The following is a 16,596-nucleotide window of genomic DNA, read 5'->3' as shown; positions in this document are numbered from 1 at the left end:
GAAGCTATTCAATAATTAATTAATCAAAATATTATGATGAAAATTTTAATTTTTATAAGTATTGAATTTTTAATACTGCATTAATTCAAATATCTACCACAGTTTGAAACATTTAAATAAATGAATAATTATCTGATCAACTAAATAAAAATTTATTATCAGAGCATAAGAGATAGTTATAATTATATGGGTTTATAGCAGGAACTATATTAACTTAATCTAATATCTATCCAGGGACCTTTGATTGAATGCAAGCAAATGCATATCTGTTAAGTAAAATGGATAATATTCTTTTCCATTTTTCAGATTCAGGAATTTTTGTCAGTACATCATTTATTTACTTCTGCATACCCTCTTGAGTCGATTCAGTGCTCATTAAGACAAGAGTTACTTCAATCGAGCTTAAAATAATACTTTTTTTCTACTTAACTAACTCCTAAATTATTCCTTTCAAATTTTGTTGAATTTCACTACTTGTTTTTGATCTTTAGTAGTTAGGCAGCTGTTCAGAAAAACCTTGGAGCTCCATTGCTCTAATCAAGTCATCTAATCTTGATGAGTTCTTTACTTTCAAAAACTCTTAACGAGAAGAAGTGGATTCTGCATAGACTGTAAAACTTGAGTCACTTGTATTATTTTTACTTTCTAAAGTGATTAAAACTCTTGAAAATTGTTAAATAAATTCATCTATTGCTTTTGTTTATAGATTAATTTTGTCAGCTTATCCTCCTCTAACTTTCTTCCATCTATCTAATCCATATTATTGGTTAAGATTATTTAATTCCTTGATATTATTTTAAATAAAAAATGTAATATATAACCATTAGTGAATAATATTTTATACTTTAATAATAATTAATAGATGCTTTCTTAACTGAGCTCTGTTTGATTCGCTATTCTTTGATTATAAATTAACTAAATCTTGAGATAATTTTTATGCTATTATATTCTTTATCTTTGATAAACTTGATAAAATTTGATTCTCATCTTCAGGTGTAAATGTAACAAACTGAGAAGAGTTAGCTATTTCTCCTCCCACAGAGGCACTTTATTTTAAATTAGCTTCATTATTTTATTAATCACCTTGTTATATGAGTGATAAAATTTCATTAGCTAAATCTGCAAGCATTATGTTGTCATCTTCTGCATCCTTTTAAGTAAAAGAGTGATTTATCTAACTCAAATTTAGTTCTCCCATATTGCTTCCTTATCTGTTAAATTTTACATTTAGCTAGTTTAAGATAATAAATATACTTACTTCTAAATATTATTTAAAGTTGGTAAAGATTCTTGCTGTAAAGCCTTAGATAAATTGGCTGACCTTAAATCTGCCTAAACAGTAGATTGCATTTCCCCTTGCAGCAAATGTTTCTATTTGATTTTTATAAAAACACTTGAAAATAGTAAAAATTAATTAAATTTTACATATTAAGATGCTTCATATTTTCTTGCATATGCCATTTACTCTATTTATTGATTTGCTCTTATGAGTTGTGTCCTTAAACTTTCTATTTCTTAGTTCATATTTAGGATAACCTTTTCCATTTCTGATATTTTTTATTCTAAGCTCTCTTCATTTTTTCTACTTTAAGCATAAAGTTATTTTAAATCCCTCAAAGCTTTCTCTTTATCAACTACAACAGATTCTCTTTCCTATTTAAATATTAAAATTTAATATTAAACTCATTGAAAATGGCCATCTTTTTTATAAAAAGAAGTTAAAAATTAATTTAAAAAATAATTTATTTTTTGTAGAAATTTATTTTTATAAAAATTTTTTTATATTATAATTAAAAATATTATTTTTCAACTGAATTTTAATTTATCTGAATTGAAATTTTGATAACCTATTTTAATTTTCTTAAGCATTATTTATCAAAATATTTGTTAGATTGGTTAAATTTATTGTCAAATTGCACTGAATAAATAATGAAAAATTTAATTTGGAAATTTTAAAGTGATTCTAATTTCTCAAAATTTAATGAGCCAAAAATTTTAATAAAATATTTTTGATTTTGACCTTCATAAATGACTTTTTCATGTCAATATTGCTTTGCTTCTCTTCGATCAGTTATTATATTTATGCATTTAAGCTGTTTATTTTTATTTTATATTCAGCTTCTTATTAATCCCATTTTTATTTTTGGTTATCTAATTAGTATTTATTCATTTCAGCTTAGGAGGTGAGGAAACTAACTGATTTTCTTGTTTCTCTTTATTGGTCGTCTTCTTAATACTGTTTGTTTTTAAGTTACTGCTTTAAAAGATTTGCTTATTATTCAGATGTTTTTAGCTTTTCTTGTAATACTTATATCATTTCAGCATTGCTTTTTATCTTTTCTTCTTAGTTTTAAATTTTAACATGATATGACTCAGCTTTCATTTTTTCTTCAAGTAACTAGGAATTTAGCTAGTTTAATTTTTCCAGTTCATTTTATAATGTAATTATTTGTGATCTTTGGCCATCAATAATATCTTGAAGCTTTAATAGTTCAGTTTTAGTAGTATCTAATTCATCAAAAGCATTCTCACTTTCTTAAATTTTTTCTTTGAGTTTTGCATTAATTGTTTCTACCTAACTCTTAATTTATAGTTTGAGCTGATCTATTGTTGAATTTAATTGTTAAATCTTTTTTTCCTAAAATTCCTTTTCTTCATTCATTTACTCACTTTGCTCTCTTATCTTCATTTACAAAGTTTTAATATCTATTTCAAATTATGAATTTTATTCATTTAGCTTAGAAATAGTTTAATCTTTCTTAGTTAGTTCTGCAGAAATAGTTTCATTTTGCTCACTGAAAACTTAAATCTGTATATTCAAGCTATTAATTTAGCTTAAATTTTCTTCATTAGATTTGCTTAATTCGTCAATCTATTATTTTGAGCTTTTGCCTTCTTCTTTAAACTTTTCAATTTCAGAGGATAAATTTTTTAATTCATTTTATTTTTCCTTTAAAGTTTATTAAAGCGTTTGCAGATCTTCCTTGATGCTATTCTAGTCCTTCTCTAATTAACTATTCTTTTATTTCTCAGAGCTAATTGTTTATTCGTTTTAAGATTTTGCTTATTCAAGTTCTGCTATTTTAGATTTTAATTATTCGATAGTGGAAGATTGTTGGCCTGATGTATTTTCGTATTTGTTTTATTCTTTTTATAAATCCTATTTAGTTTGCTCGAGTTGTTTATTTATAGATTAAATTTCAAGGTTGTTTTATTCTAGAGAAGCCTTCAGTTATTTAATCTTTTCTTTTTATGAAGATATTTTCTTAATTTATTGTTCATTTTGTGATTCTAATGTGCCAAGCTTTTAATTCAACTAAGCTGTTTATGAATCTTTAGAATTAAGATTATCCATAAGCTTATCTCTTTAAGACTCAGTTTATTATAACATATTTTTAATTTCTTTGCTATTTTCTTGCTAAGCTGTTAATTATATTTTGAGTTCATCAGCAGTTTTCTTTTATGAATTAAGATCTTCGTTTAAAGTTTCAATTTTTCCTTTAAGCTATTAAATTTCTTCATTTTTATCTGATATTTAGTTTGATTTCTAGCTCGACTCTGAGTTTAATTAATCAATTTGTTTTTAATTTTCTGAAATATTTTATTTAAATTAGTTAATTTATTAGTTCAATGAATCAATCTATTCTTGATGAGATTTATTAGTATTCTCAATAAAAGATTTATGCTCCTGTTTCAAACTCTCAAGATCTTCATTTAATTTACTTATCTCCTTTTCCAAATTAGTAATTTATTCAGCTTTTTTTTATACTAATTCGTGTTCTTCATCATATAATTTTTATTTTTAACTTAAAGATTCTTGAGATTGCTCTAATTCTTTTTAAGAGTTTTAGAGATTTTCCTTAGCAGATGCTAATAATTCTTCTGTATCTTTGAGTTTTTCTTAGAGTTATTTAATTTCAGCTTCACTCTAAGTTTATTACTCTGATAATTTATTTATAGCATTTTAATTCTCCTCCAATTATTCATTTGCTTATTTTAATTTTTGTTCATTTTCTTTAATAATTTCTTCTTTTTCTTCAATAATTTTCTATTTTTCATCGATTTTATTTTATTTTTCTTACAGTTCTTTTTCTTTTTACTGTTTATTCTCTATGATTTATTCTATTTCTTAGGCTCTTTATCCAAGGGTTTAGTTTGTTTCATTAAATTATTCGTGTAATTTTTCAATTACTTCTATTTTTTTTTTAAGTTCTTCCTTAGTCTCTTCTATTGTTTTTTCTTTTGATTAAAGGGAATCTTCTTGCTAATCTATTTTCTCTTAATGATTTTTTATTAAATCGTTGAGCTAATTTATTTCGCTTGTTTTATCAGATACATCTTTTTCCAATTCTTCAATCTTTTATTTAAGATTTACACATTATTGTTAAATTTCTTTTAGTTCATCATCTTTTTATGAAATAGATTTATTCAACTCTTCGATAACCTTCTTATCTTCTTCAATACTTTGAGTTAGTTTTTCTTTTTCATCTTTTAAATTTTGTATTTCTGTATTAATTTCTTCTTATCTCTTCTCTATTTCTTTTAGCTTTCTAATTTTATTAAATAATTTTATTTTAAGATTTTAATTTAATTAAAATGAATCTATTTACTCCTCTTTTTAATTTATTTACTCATGCAATTCTTTGATATTCTATTCTTATTATTTAATTTAATCTTCTTAATTCTTCTTAGACTCTTCTAAATCTTAAGACTTTAGTTCTTCTTTTTTCAAGTTTTCTTTTAAAGTCTCAATTTCTTGAGTGTAAGTATTAATTTCTTCCTAAAATATTAAATTGAACTTTTAATTTCTAGTTTTATAAAACCATCTTTTCAATCTTGAAATTTTTGATACATATTTTAAATTAACTTAACTTACTATCTATAAGGTAAATTAAGTTAATTATACGCCTACAGTTTGTATAAACGATAAATTAGTCTCTTAGGAACCATCTTCAAAATTTATTCATTTTAGTTGTTTGATAAACAGAACTCATTTAATATACTTATTTAACACTAAACTTAATAGACCCTTTTCTAAGCTTAAGATAAAACCAATAATTTCATTTAAAATAATTCAGTTAAATTTTTAAAAACAAATTTCAAACCAAACTTCTTAAAAAAATATTTTTTAAAGTTATTTCTACAGAATATAGACTTGTTTATTTAAAAAAGTTGATTTGACTTTACCTTCATATTTATTAAATTGAATATTTTACTATTAATTTTTCTCTTTTTTTTGTTGCATTTTTTAGTTTATTAAAAAATAGGTAAAAAGAGTTTTAATTAATTAAAGTATCTCACTTTAATGCAAATATTTTCAAAAGAAAAAGTCATCTAAAAATAAATAATAATTGTTTATAGTGCAATTTAACATTTTCAAAGATAAAAATAAACTCAAAAGTTATCTAGATCAAAAAGATGGTAAATTTATATGTATGTAGTTCAATTATTAAATTTAACAAAAATAAATAAAATTACCAGTTAAGATTTTTAAATATTTGATAGCCTACTAATGTCATTGTTTAGATCTTCAATTATCTAATTCTTTTTGGTAATTTCTTCTTAATGAGTATTCATCTAGATAACTAGGTTATTTATCTGCTCTGCCTAGCCTTGTATTTCGAAGTCTTTCATCTCTATTTTTTTGATGTATTCACCCATAGCAGATTTCAATTACTGCTACAATAACTCAGTATCTTTATCAAATTCATGCTTTATACTCATCCTTTCCACTTAAGTATGAGCAAGCACTTATTAGAATCGTTCGTTTTCTAATTCGAGGAATCCTATTTATTCTGTTAATTTCTCAATTTCTAAAGTTTTAGAAGTTATTTGCTCTTTATTTTATTTTAAATCAGCTTCATATTAATCTATTTTTTCTTTATAAGTTCTAATAATTTTATCTTTATCGAGGATTGTGTTATTTAAATCAGCAATTTCATCAAGCTTTTCATCAAGTTCATTTGACTACTCTTAGATCTTATTTGTAAGATTTTCCAATTGGCTAAGTGTATCAGACTTTTAATTCATATACATATCTGTATTTTGTTATAAGACCTTCTCAAATCCCTTTTTAACATTATCTAGATCTATTTCTAGTTGGAGTATTTTTTTATCTTTTTCTAGAATCTGCTCGTCAAGTTCTTCAATTTTATCTGTGTTGCTTTTCATTAATTCTTCATTTTCTGCAATTAGTATGTCATTCATTTATATAACTTTATTTTTCTCTTCTATAAGATTACTCTTAGCCTATATAATTTCATTTTTATCTTTGATTGTTTCAACATAGTCCTTTATTTATTCCTCTAATATCTTAATCTTTTTAATATATTCTGTTGTCTTGAGATCACTATCTCTCACACTTAAAGACTCTGTAGAAACTATACTAGTGCTCATAATATCAAACTTTTCATTCTTTTCATTTAATTTATTTTTCAGCTATTTTATTTCTTCGTTTTACTTATTCTTGCTCTTTTCAAGATCTTTAATCTATCCTTCAAGATTTGAAATTTTATTTTCTTGTTCAGAGTTAAGTTTTTGATTAGCTTCCTTTATTAAAAGAGATTTTTTATTAAAAACAATTATAAATTAATTTATTTACTTAAATTGCTTTTATTTCGTCCTACAGTCTATCTAAATGCTTTTCATATTTTTATCTTATTGACTTTTCATTTTCTTATTGCTCAGCTTTCATAGCTTCAATTGTCTTGATATGCTATTACTTTAAACTTTCGATGCTTAGTAAATGAACTTCTTCAATTTATTAGTATCTTTTGTTTGAGTCTAAAGTGAGTTCTGTTGTAAAAGTAAAATAAATGATATTAAGAGAATACAAAATTATGAATTAATTACTTTTTATACTACTCTCTATTTCTGATATTTCCTTTTTATGCTTGGTTGTTATTTATTCTATTTATATTAGATGATTTTCCTCTGCTAATTTGAATTTCTACAATTCCTATTCCCTAATATTATTTAATTTTTCCTCAAACTACTCATTAAGATTCAAATTCTCCTGATTGGCACTTTACTATTGAAATATGATTAAAATGAAAATATAAATATTTGAATCAATATTATATACTTTCAATGTTTAAATTTGGAGTTAAAGTTAGGATGTGGTCTCTTCTGCTTGCTTTTGCTACAGCTAAATTTCTTTCTCCTTTTATTCTAAATTCTAAGTATATTCGTTATTTTTACTTTCAAGTTCTTTGTTAAGATCTTACTATTTTAAAAGTATTTAAATAAAATCTAGAATATAATATAACTTACAAGTTTTGTAGTGAGATCTTAGTTTTCTTCCTTTGAGTGATCAACCTCTTCTTTTAAATCATCAATTGTATATGTTAGAGTTTCGATTTCTTTCAACTTTAACTTATTCTCTTCAGTTAATCTCTATACCTCTACTGTTAACTAGGCAAGTTTATCGTCAATTTAAGTATTGCTCATTACTTTACTTGATTTATTTTCTTATTATTATTGCTGTTCCTATGATATTATGCAATATTAATTAGCCTTATAAAGCCAAAGCAAATAAAATATACTTCATCAGAGTCTTCTAATATTGGTTTATTTAAATCAACTTCTTAATCAGCTCCTTTTCTGATCATCGCACTTATTTTTAAACCTTATGATGTCCTTTCATTTTCAACCTTAAGATGTGTTTACTCTTTTTTATCCTTCTTATTTTTCTATTTCTCTTTTTTTTATTATTCTTTTTTTTCATCACCACTTTCATCTGAGGAGCCAAGTAAATTATCATCGTTCTTTGTTTAAAAATATTTTTAAATAATATTCTTAATTGATCTAAATATACTAATTTATAATTATTCAAACAACCAAAAACATTAAAACATGTAAACAAATTTATTAAAAGTAAAATTTATTTTTTTAATCATTTTTACATCACTTTATTTATCTGAATGTTAATCATCTGATTCTTTTTACTTTTTAGCCATTACAGATTATCTTTCTAATTTTTTTAGAAAAGTTTTAATATCTCAATTTGTAATATATTGTAATACCTTGCTTGTTATTTTATTCTTCATCTGATTCAGATTCAGAATCTTTGTTTTTCTTATCACTAAATATTTAAAAGTTAACCGATTTTTTGCCTTATTGTTCTCCTTATTCGCTATTATTATCATGTTCATCACTATCTTCACTACACAATTTGTCATCTCCATCTTCACCATCACTATCTTTTTTATCCTTTTTTGATTTATTTTATTTCATAAAAGGATTAGCAACTGACTATCTTCCCTCATTTTCATTGTTATCAACACTATTATTATCTGCTTCATCGCTAGAATCATTGTTAAAAAATGGATTTTAAACAGACATTTTATAAAAATTTGAAATTCTTTGTTTTATAAATTAAGTGTATTTCTAAATTTTAATAATTTTTATAGGTTTTTTTATAAAATTAAATGTATTCAGAAAGCTTTTTAAGTATTAAAAAGGTATCTTTATGCGAAGCTTTTAATTCTAAAAACGATTACAATTCAAAGTAATGCATATCTAATTCAAATGTATTTTATTAAACTCTTAATAAATAAATAAAAGATAGAACTTAATAAATAATTTTTTTTATTAAAAACACATTTTTAGTATTTCTTCTTTTTAGATAAGTACGTTATGGTAAATCATATTTTTAAAATAGATGGTTAAACTTAATAAATTCTAGATAAAATTGTTAAATAAAATATGGTATTTATAATTTCTTATTTGAAAATAAAGTTTTTTATTTTAGATAAAAAAAATAATTTTCTAAATAAACAAAAACTATAACTTTTAATTGTTTAATTTAAAATAAATCGTAATATTAAATAAATATTTTCATAGATTATGTAATAAAATTATTACATTTTAATTAAAATGTTAAAATTAAAGATTCAGCTTTTGATTATAAGCAATAATTAGGCTTTATACAATTTATTTCTTAAATTTTTGTTGATAAAAGTATAATATGAATAATTTGATAAGGATACAAACACATAAATAAATTATTTTAAAAAGAATTAAAAAAAGAAGTCAATTTGGATGTTATTTTTATAAATTTATTTTGACTGAGTAAAAAAGAATAAATTTACTAACTAAAGAACCCATAAAATTAAATATCTGTTAATGATAAGTTTTATATTATTGTTTGGATATTTATATTAAGTTAACTAATACATATTTTTTAACTTTTAAACTCAATAAAAATAAAGCAAATCAAGCAATTCAGCCTACTTTTATTAGTTTGTAATGTAACATTTGCTGAAAAAGAAGGAATATCTTTCTTTCTAAGATTTGAAATTAAATATTAAAATCAAATAGGAGGGTATTCTACATTTTTTAATTTTCAAGAAAGTTGTTTTTATACATTAAAACTAGAATAACATTTTACATCATAATTATTTTATTTAATTAAATGAGTCGTTTAAAAAGGAAACAATAAATTGGGAAAAAATATCTTGGTATTTCTAGATTAAAAGTATCTGATTTTTTATGAAAACCATCAAATTTCAAAGTTTTTATTTAAACAAATCATAAAAATATATATTAATTATTATCAGTAAAGATTAACATTAACTCTAATCAAGATAACTTAGGAGATTTTATTTAAATATAAAAAAATAGCTGATAATTTACAATAGAATTAAGTTATTATTTTAAAGATTGTGATTTAAGATCTAAAAGATTAGCTCTATATATAATTGCTGGATTAAAATATCTAAGAATTAAGATGAATAGCCTATACTTGAAAAGCGAAAACGCAATAACATTTTGCATGCATACTGAAAAGATGCATATCTTCTACTTAAAGGAATGCGAGCAATCAAAGCATTTAATAGTTATTGAGGAAGATTTACTTTCAAATGGATTAGTTAACAGTTTTGTTGTTCCTAAAGGAAGAAATATCGAGGCAGCAGGTTACATTTTATAGTTTAATAAAAAGAGTGGATATCTTATGCTAAGTTATCCTCCTTGCAGATTTGTTATTTGGAATGTCAACACTTAAGAGACAATACTTTTCACTGAAACAAGAGGCAAAAATCCTTACTTTATAAACAATTTTACCTTTAATGATTCCTCTCGTGTTCTTTTCTTTTCTGCTGTTGGATAAAGAAATGTATACTGTAGTGCGCTTGTAGAAGATAATAATACTTTTTCTTTTTAAAAGAATACTAAACTGCAGCTTCCTAAAAAAATAGTTGTACTAGATTTAAAATGCTAACCAAATGATAAGAGGTTATTAGCTGCATGTAATTAATTTATTAATTAATTAGTTAAAAATGTGAGCTTTATTTTTCAAAGTCTTAGAATAAATTTTATGAGAAAATTCATACAAATAATAGATAGATTAAAACACATTTAAGAATATTTATTTATATGAATTATTCTTATATTTTATATTAGTAAATCTTCAATTTAAATAAATTTATTTTTGTTCAAAATAGGCAGTGATGGCATAATAAGAATTTGGAATTCGGAGAGTCTTTCACCACTTAGAGGATTAAGTGATCCTTAAAGTTAATCAAATGAAGTACTAACAGAGACTCAAGCTTACAGCAAACATTACTTTACATGCTTAGAATTCTCTAGTGATGGCCAAAGGCTACTAGCAGGTACAAATTACGGTTAGGTATACTGTTTCGACTCTAGATCGTTGGGTAATAAGCATCTTACTTTAGCATCAATTAATGTAGGAAGCACAGCAATTCTAAGTTGTAAATGGCTTTAATATAATGGGCTCTCTTCTTCAAAAAATTAAAATTTTATAGTTTATACTTCTTAAATTTCATTAAAGCTTTTTAAGTATTCATTCTAAGGAAATCTTCCTAGCTTGATGGCATCAAAAGCTCCAAATGTTCAATAAAAAGCTAGTGCTTAGATTGTCAAAGTGCAAGATCTTTACAATCATAGATAAGAAATAAAGGTAATAAAATAACATTTATTTGATATTTTAATAAATGAAAACAATATTATTTAAAACAAACAGCTCTAGGACTTTTATGGAATCAATTTGCAATTTGAAAAATTCCTCTACATTCATGAATTTGCTAATTTCTTTGCATTTAACACATTCAAGACGAAAGCTCAGTTCTCATAATAAAATAAAAACTCCTTTAAGCATACTATATAGATTTATACTATTTATGATAAGCTTTACGATAAAATAGACTTCCCTATTGTTTCTCCTTAGTTTAATCATAGTTTCGAGTAGCTGCTTCCAAATGGTAAAATAGAAAATCAGGTTTTTTAAAACGTTAAAAAATTAAATAAATATAGATTAAAAGTAAGTTTTATTCTAGAGATCTTCATATACAATCGAGCAAATGGATATTAAAATGCTTTAATTAGGTCATGGTACTATAAGGACTGTTGCAAGTTTAAAATAAATTTTAATGTCAGAAGATGTTAAATTCTATGGGTTAGATACTAGACCACTTAAAATGGATTATTCTACTAATCAGAAATATTTATTGTTTTATAAAATGGATGATCACTATTACACAACAACATTCAGCGTTAATATAGAAAGAAGTGAAGAAGAAGCAAAAAAAGAGGACTCCATAAATAATTATCTTGCAACTTAGAGCTAGCAGGCTATATTTTTAGGTGAATCCCACTACAGTAATCCTCCTATTTATTATCTTGATGAAAATATGTAAAGTTTTGCAGTAGATTGCCATACTGATAAAATTGAAGAGTAAATAAGTAAGCTTTTACAGGAATAAGGTTACTAAATTAAAGATGATGAAATATCAGTTAAGGGAGATCTTAGTTAGAAGATAGAAAGAATTTTTTCAACACCATTTTAAAAAGGATTTGTCATTCTTTATTTACTTGCAGATAATAATAGGCTGTGTTTTTCTAGAAATCGCCTTCCTGGGTATAGATTATTGGACTTCGAGTTAGGACTCCCTTTAGCTATTTCAAGCCAAAGTAACGCTTCAAACAATAACTATGTTTTCATTGCTGATGAAGATGATACTGTTATTGATGTAGTTTGGTAAAATATGAATACTGATAATCCTGCAGTACAAATAGGGGCTATAATTTGTATTAATAAAATACATTTTGTAAATGGTAACTTGTAAAAAATAAAAACAATAAAAGTTTGTCCATCTACTTCAGCTAATTTGATAAGCTCTGCTAAATGGTTTGGCTCTGCTCTTATTTTCATCACAAGAACTCATGTATAGTACGCTTGTATAGATGGCACAACCAACTGTATTTTAAGTTTAGACAGCTATGAAAGCAAATAGTGGCTAGTGGAAATCATGATTGATAGAATTATAATTGCATCAAAATCTAACATTAAAAAAAAGTAAGCCTAAGCTCAAGTTGACTACAAAATAAAAGTATTTTCTCCTGTAGAACCTCTGATTTGTGGTAAATAGAAAAGATTTATTACAAAATTATTTATTTAATTTTAAAAAATAAATATTTAGGGTATATTGCCAATTGTAAATATTTAAAAAGAGAAATTAGAGAAAAGGATATTTGTTAAATAATAGAAACATATTAAACTAGTTTTATTTCTTCTACACTACTTTAGAGCTTACAAAAAGAAAAACTTCATCATTTGTGTTATTTTTACATTTATAATTCTGAAAATAAATAACTACCTTGCGGATAAAAGGTAGAAATACTTGAATAAATGCTAAAAACAGAAGGAATTTTAGACTTATTGTTCCCAAGTAAAAATTTAAAAGTAGAAACTGATATTATTGAAATATTAAAAAGAATGTAGTAAGATCCAAGAGCTGTAGGTGAAGCTCAAACATTATAATACCTATGCTAATATTATTTACTTATTGGAGAGTTTGAAAGGGCTTTAATTGTATGTCATCTTCTTTAGGATTTTCGTAAAATGTTTATCATCTCAAAATCAACTAACATTTAACCCCTTATGAATGCATTTGCGGCAAATTATTTAAATTCTAAAATTGGATTAAATATACACAAGTAATTCTTTCTTATTTTTTACATAAAACAATTATTAAATTATTTTTTTAAATAGAAATGAGAGATACATATTATAGTAAGCAGTATCTGAAGATAGTTAAGGTTAGATCAACTAAACAGATGATAGTATAGAATCTTTCTACACTACAGATAACTTTTCTTATAATATTATAAACAGTATAGAAAGTGGTGGAAAATCTATTAGAAATAGTGAGGTTTTATAGGAGATAGCTCAACTCGATGAGGAGTTGGCTTAATATTTGAAAAGAGTTATTAATAGAAAAGATATTTAGTAATCCTCATTAGGCTTCGGACAGTAGTTATTTAGTTAAGTTTTCATTGATAAATTAGATGAAGATGATGATGATTAGAATTAGAATTTGTAAGTAATAGAACATCACAACTTTGAGAATATTACAGACTATTTGGGAATCTATTCATCGTAAAAAATTGTTTATTATTTTATAAAATATATAAATAAACTTAAAAATTAGGTTTATAGAAGCATCTAAGATGCACTAAGGAGGTTAAAGTGCTCATGCTGGAGGAGGTTTTGGTCAGCAGGGAATGAATGAAGACATGGCCGGGGAAGCTGCTGGAGAGGAAGAAGAAGATTAAGATGAAAATAAAGATATATTAATTCTTTGGCGCTTTGACGAAGGCAAAGGAAACCAAATTGGAGATTTGAGTAACTATGAAATCGAAGGGCAAATAATTTCAGAGAATGGATAATAAGATAAGGTTTGGAATTTGTTACAAGAAAGTGATCCATTAGAAATAGAAGGTTTGAATTTATTTCTTTTCTAAATTTTATTTTTGACAAATTAAAAATTTTGAATTAACTCAACTTTGTAAACAAACTATTTTTTTTTTGAAAAAAAGATATTTGGGGTAAAAAAGTACCACATTAATACAGTATAGTTTTTAGTGGAGAACAAACATTTAATGGTATTAAAACTTTGAGTGAGAAATGGTGCAACAAGTAGAAAAAAATAAAAGAATTTACTCTAGAAATGTGGATCAAGGCGAAAGGTGGTGATGGTCCTGTTTTTAGAGTTATGAACTAGAACGAAACTAGCTTTGAAGTTCGCATTAAATAATAGGATATTTAAGTATTTGTTAAAAATAATCCTATCAAATTTGTAGCGTTCAAAGAAGAAGAAGATGAAAATAATTAAAAGGATAACTCAAAGTCAAATGCTCAACAAGGAAATGGAAATAACTCTATTCAAATACCTCAAAATGTTTGGACTCATTTGTCAATTTAATACGAAGATTCTGCTAAACTATCCCTTTTCTTAAACTGCAAGGAACTCTATTAGAGCGAAGAAGATTTAGATATAGTTACATACGAAACCTTTAAAAGTAAAGCACTCTATATAGGTTCTAATACTTTTATTGGAGAGATTACTGAATTCCGTTTAAGAAAAGAGAAACTGACTGTGAATCAAATACGTGATTAGTATAAAACTCCTCTACCAATTGTATATGAAAAAAAGAAACAGATAAAATTCAAAGTTAAGAAGGGAGATAACAAAGATGACAATAAACCTAAAAATTAATTTAACTTTTCTATGCCCCCAATTATAGATGATAATATGAATTAGTTTAATACTAATGCCTTTAATTCAACTAATTAAGATGAAAATAAATAATCAAGTAAGCCAGCAAATCCTTTCGCATTTAGTATGCCTCCAATTATATAAGATGATGTTCCAAGCTAATAAGTGGATGCTGGAGCAGGTATCTAAAAAGAAAATACTGAATCTCAATAATAAAAAAATCCTTTTGTATTTTAAATGCCCACTATCATCAAAGATGATGAATATGAAATAAAAAATAATCAAGACGAAGAAGAATAAAAGTAATCCTAAAATTAGCAGATTCCAGCATAAAAGAACTCTGATTAGAAATAAAATGTCAGTATAGACGTAATAAAATATATTTTGATTTAAATTGTTTATTTAACTTAAAAATACTATTTTTATAAATCTACTCTTACCAACATAAATTTCTGTAATCTTTAAAACTCGAAAATACAAGTAGAAGACCTTTTTTATGTTTTTGATTACAGTCAGTTATCATACATAAGGAAAACAAATAAGTAATACTGCCTAAATTAAAAAATTCTGATAAAAACAAAGGAGATATCTAATTAAATGCATTTTAAAATTAATATTTGAATTTACTGAAGCTATAAAACAGATCATTAAAAATTTAATTACTTATTAATTTTTCAATGTATTTATAATTTTTGTTAAAAATTTAGAAACCTACCTCTAACTTTGATGATTTTGGTGCATTTGGAACATTTACTCAAACGCCTTAGGTGAACAAAAATAGATCAGATAGCAATGCTTTTAGCTAGTTTTAATCTTATTCTGGTGCATAAGCATCTACTTAGCAATAAAAAGATTTTGGAGATCCATTTTCATAGTTTAGCACTCAAAGTAAGCCAAACTAAGGAAAAAATGATTCATTTAGTAACTTTGGTAATGATGCAACTTCGGCATTTGGAAATTTTGGTACAACCAGTAACGCACCAAAAATTGGAAGCAATTCCCACTTCGATGCTTTTAAATAGAGTCCAGCAAAAGAAGGAGGTGATTTCAATAATAACAATTTCTTCGGTGGATTTGGTAGTAGCAACTAGGTTTAGGAATAAAACAATTCATTCTCCAATTTTGGAGAGCCATAAACTAAAAAGTGATTATTAAATTTATCTAAATGTTTTACATATAATTAAATGTAAATAATTTATCAGATTAGCGAAGTATTTCTTAAATAATATTTATGTATTTATGTTTATATAGAAGATCTGTGAGGCTGGCTTATATTTCAAAATTATAAACACTCTTTATATTTATAAGCTTAATTAAATTAGTTAGTAAACCTTTTCAAAAAAATCTAAACAAATAAATAAATTTGTTAAATTAAAAATTTGCTCTATTCCAAAACTTTAAAATAGAGAAAATATCAATTTCAAAATTAAATCCTTCAATAATTTAAATATCTTCATTATTGTAATTTAAAATGGAAAGAGATTTTATAAATAAAAGATTACTAATCACTATTTAAGAAATCAAGAAATTGAAGAAATATTAAAGTTAATTTCTGTTTTGTAAAAATTTAAAAATTGGTTTAAATTATAATTAGAATGAATGAATGAAGGATAGATATATTTGAATAGAAATAATCCTCCAAAAAATTAATTAATAAATAAATTTATAATAATATTCTCTCAAATAAAAAATTTCTTAATTTCTTTTCTAAATACTTTTTTTTGGTAATACTAGATGTAGAATAATAATGCCGAATAAAGGATAAAGAAATTAAAATTAAATGTAGATAAAATAATTAGCTTTTAGCGTTATTGAAAGCTGGCTTGATCTTTAGAAATCTTACATTTTCTTATGTGATTAATGGTGCGTTAACAAAAACTATTAAATATAATATCAAAAAAGATTATCTTTTTAATGAATATAATAATTTAATTAGATGTACATTAGTTTAGAAATAAGCAAGTACAGCTAGAGCTAATCATTATTTTTTTATTTACTTACACTTCTTTGCAAAAGCTAAAAGAGTTGCTATTATTATTATTATCATCATTATTCTTTTTTTTTCATATAGTTA

At 24.2% G+C, this 16,596-nt stretch overlaps 2 protein-coding genes across 2 annotated transcripts; one reads left to right on the top strand and one right to left on the bottom strand. All coding sequences in view use genetic code 6, as the record gives it.

The window, feature by feature from the left end:
* Positions 1-136: 136 nt before the first annotated feature.
* On the bottom strand, positions 137-8,418 carry TTHERM_00455270 (hypothetical protein; the record flags this gene model as incomplete). Its single annotated transcript, XM_001024133.2, has 13 exons — positions 8,025-8,418; positions 7,545-7,972; positions 7,273-7,488; positions 7,085-7,225; positions 6,853-7,030; positions 6,602-6,795; positions 5,479-6,549; positions 4,611-4,780; positions 2,021-4,550; positions 1,426-1,653; positions 1,259-1,371; positions 845-1,211; positions 137-784 (listed from the first exon to the last, which is right to left on the bottom strand). Exons 1-13 carry the CDS (start codon positions 8,341-8,343, stop codon positions 137-139), a joined length of 6,603 nt encoding a protein of 2,200 aa, XP_001024133.2. The 5' UTR covers positions 8,344-8,418.
* A 1,312-nt stretch (positions 8,419-9,730) lies between these two features.
* Positions 9,731-15,670, top strand: TTHERM_00455260 (hypothetical protein; the record flags this gene model as incomplete). The annotated part of the gene is made up of 9 exons (XM_001024132.3): positions 9,731-10,250; positions 10,446-10,924; positions 10,988-11,225; positions 11,278-12,384; positions 12,444-12,960; positions 13,016-13,402; positions 13,455-13,744; positions 13,843-14,891; positions 15,230-15,670. 9 exons carry the CDS (start codon positions 9,731-9,733, stop codon positions 15,668-15,670), a joined length of 5,028 nt encoding a protein of 1,675 aa, XP_001024132.2.
* Positions 15,671-16,596: the final 926 nt, after the last annotated feature.

This window comes from Tetrahymena thermophila (assembly GCF_000189635.1).
Source record: "Tetrahymena thermophila SB210 genomic scaffold scf_8254395, whole genome shotgun sequence".
In the NCBI taxonomy this organism is placed as follows: domain Eukaryota; phylum Ciliophora; class Oligohymenophorea; order Hymenostomatida; family Tetrahymenidae; genus Tetrahymena; species Tetrahymena thermophila.
This window is presented reverse-complemented; position numbering and strand designations above follow the sequence as displayed.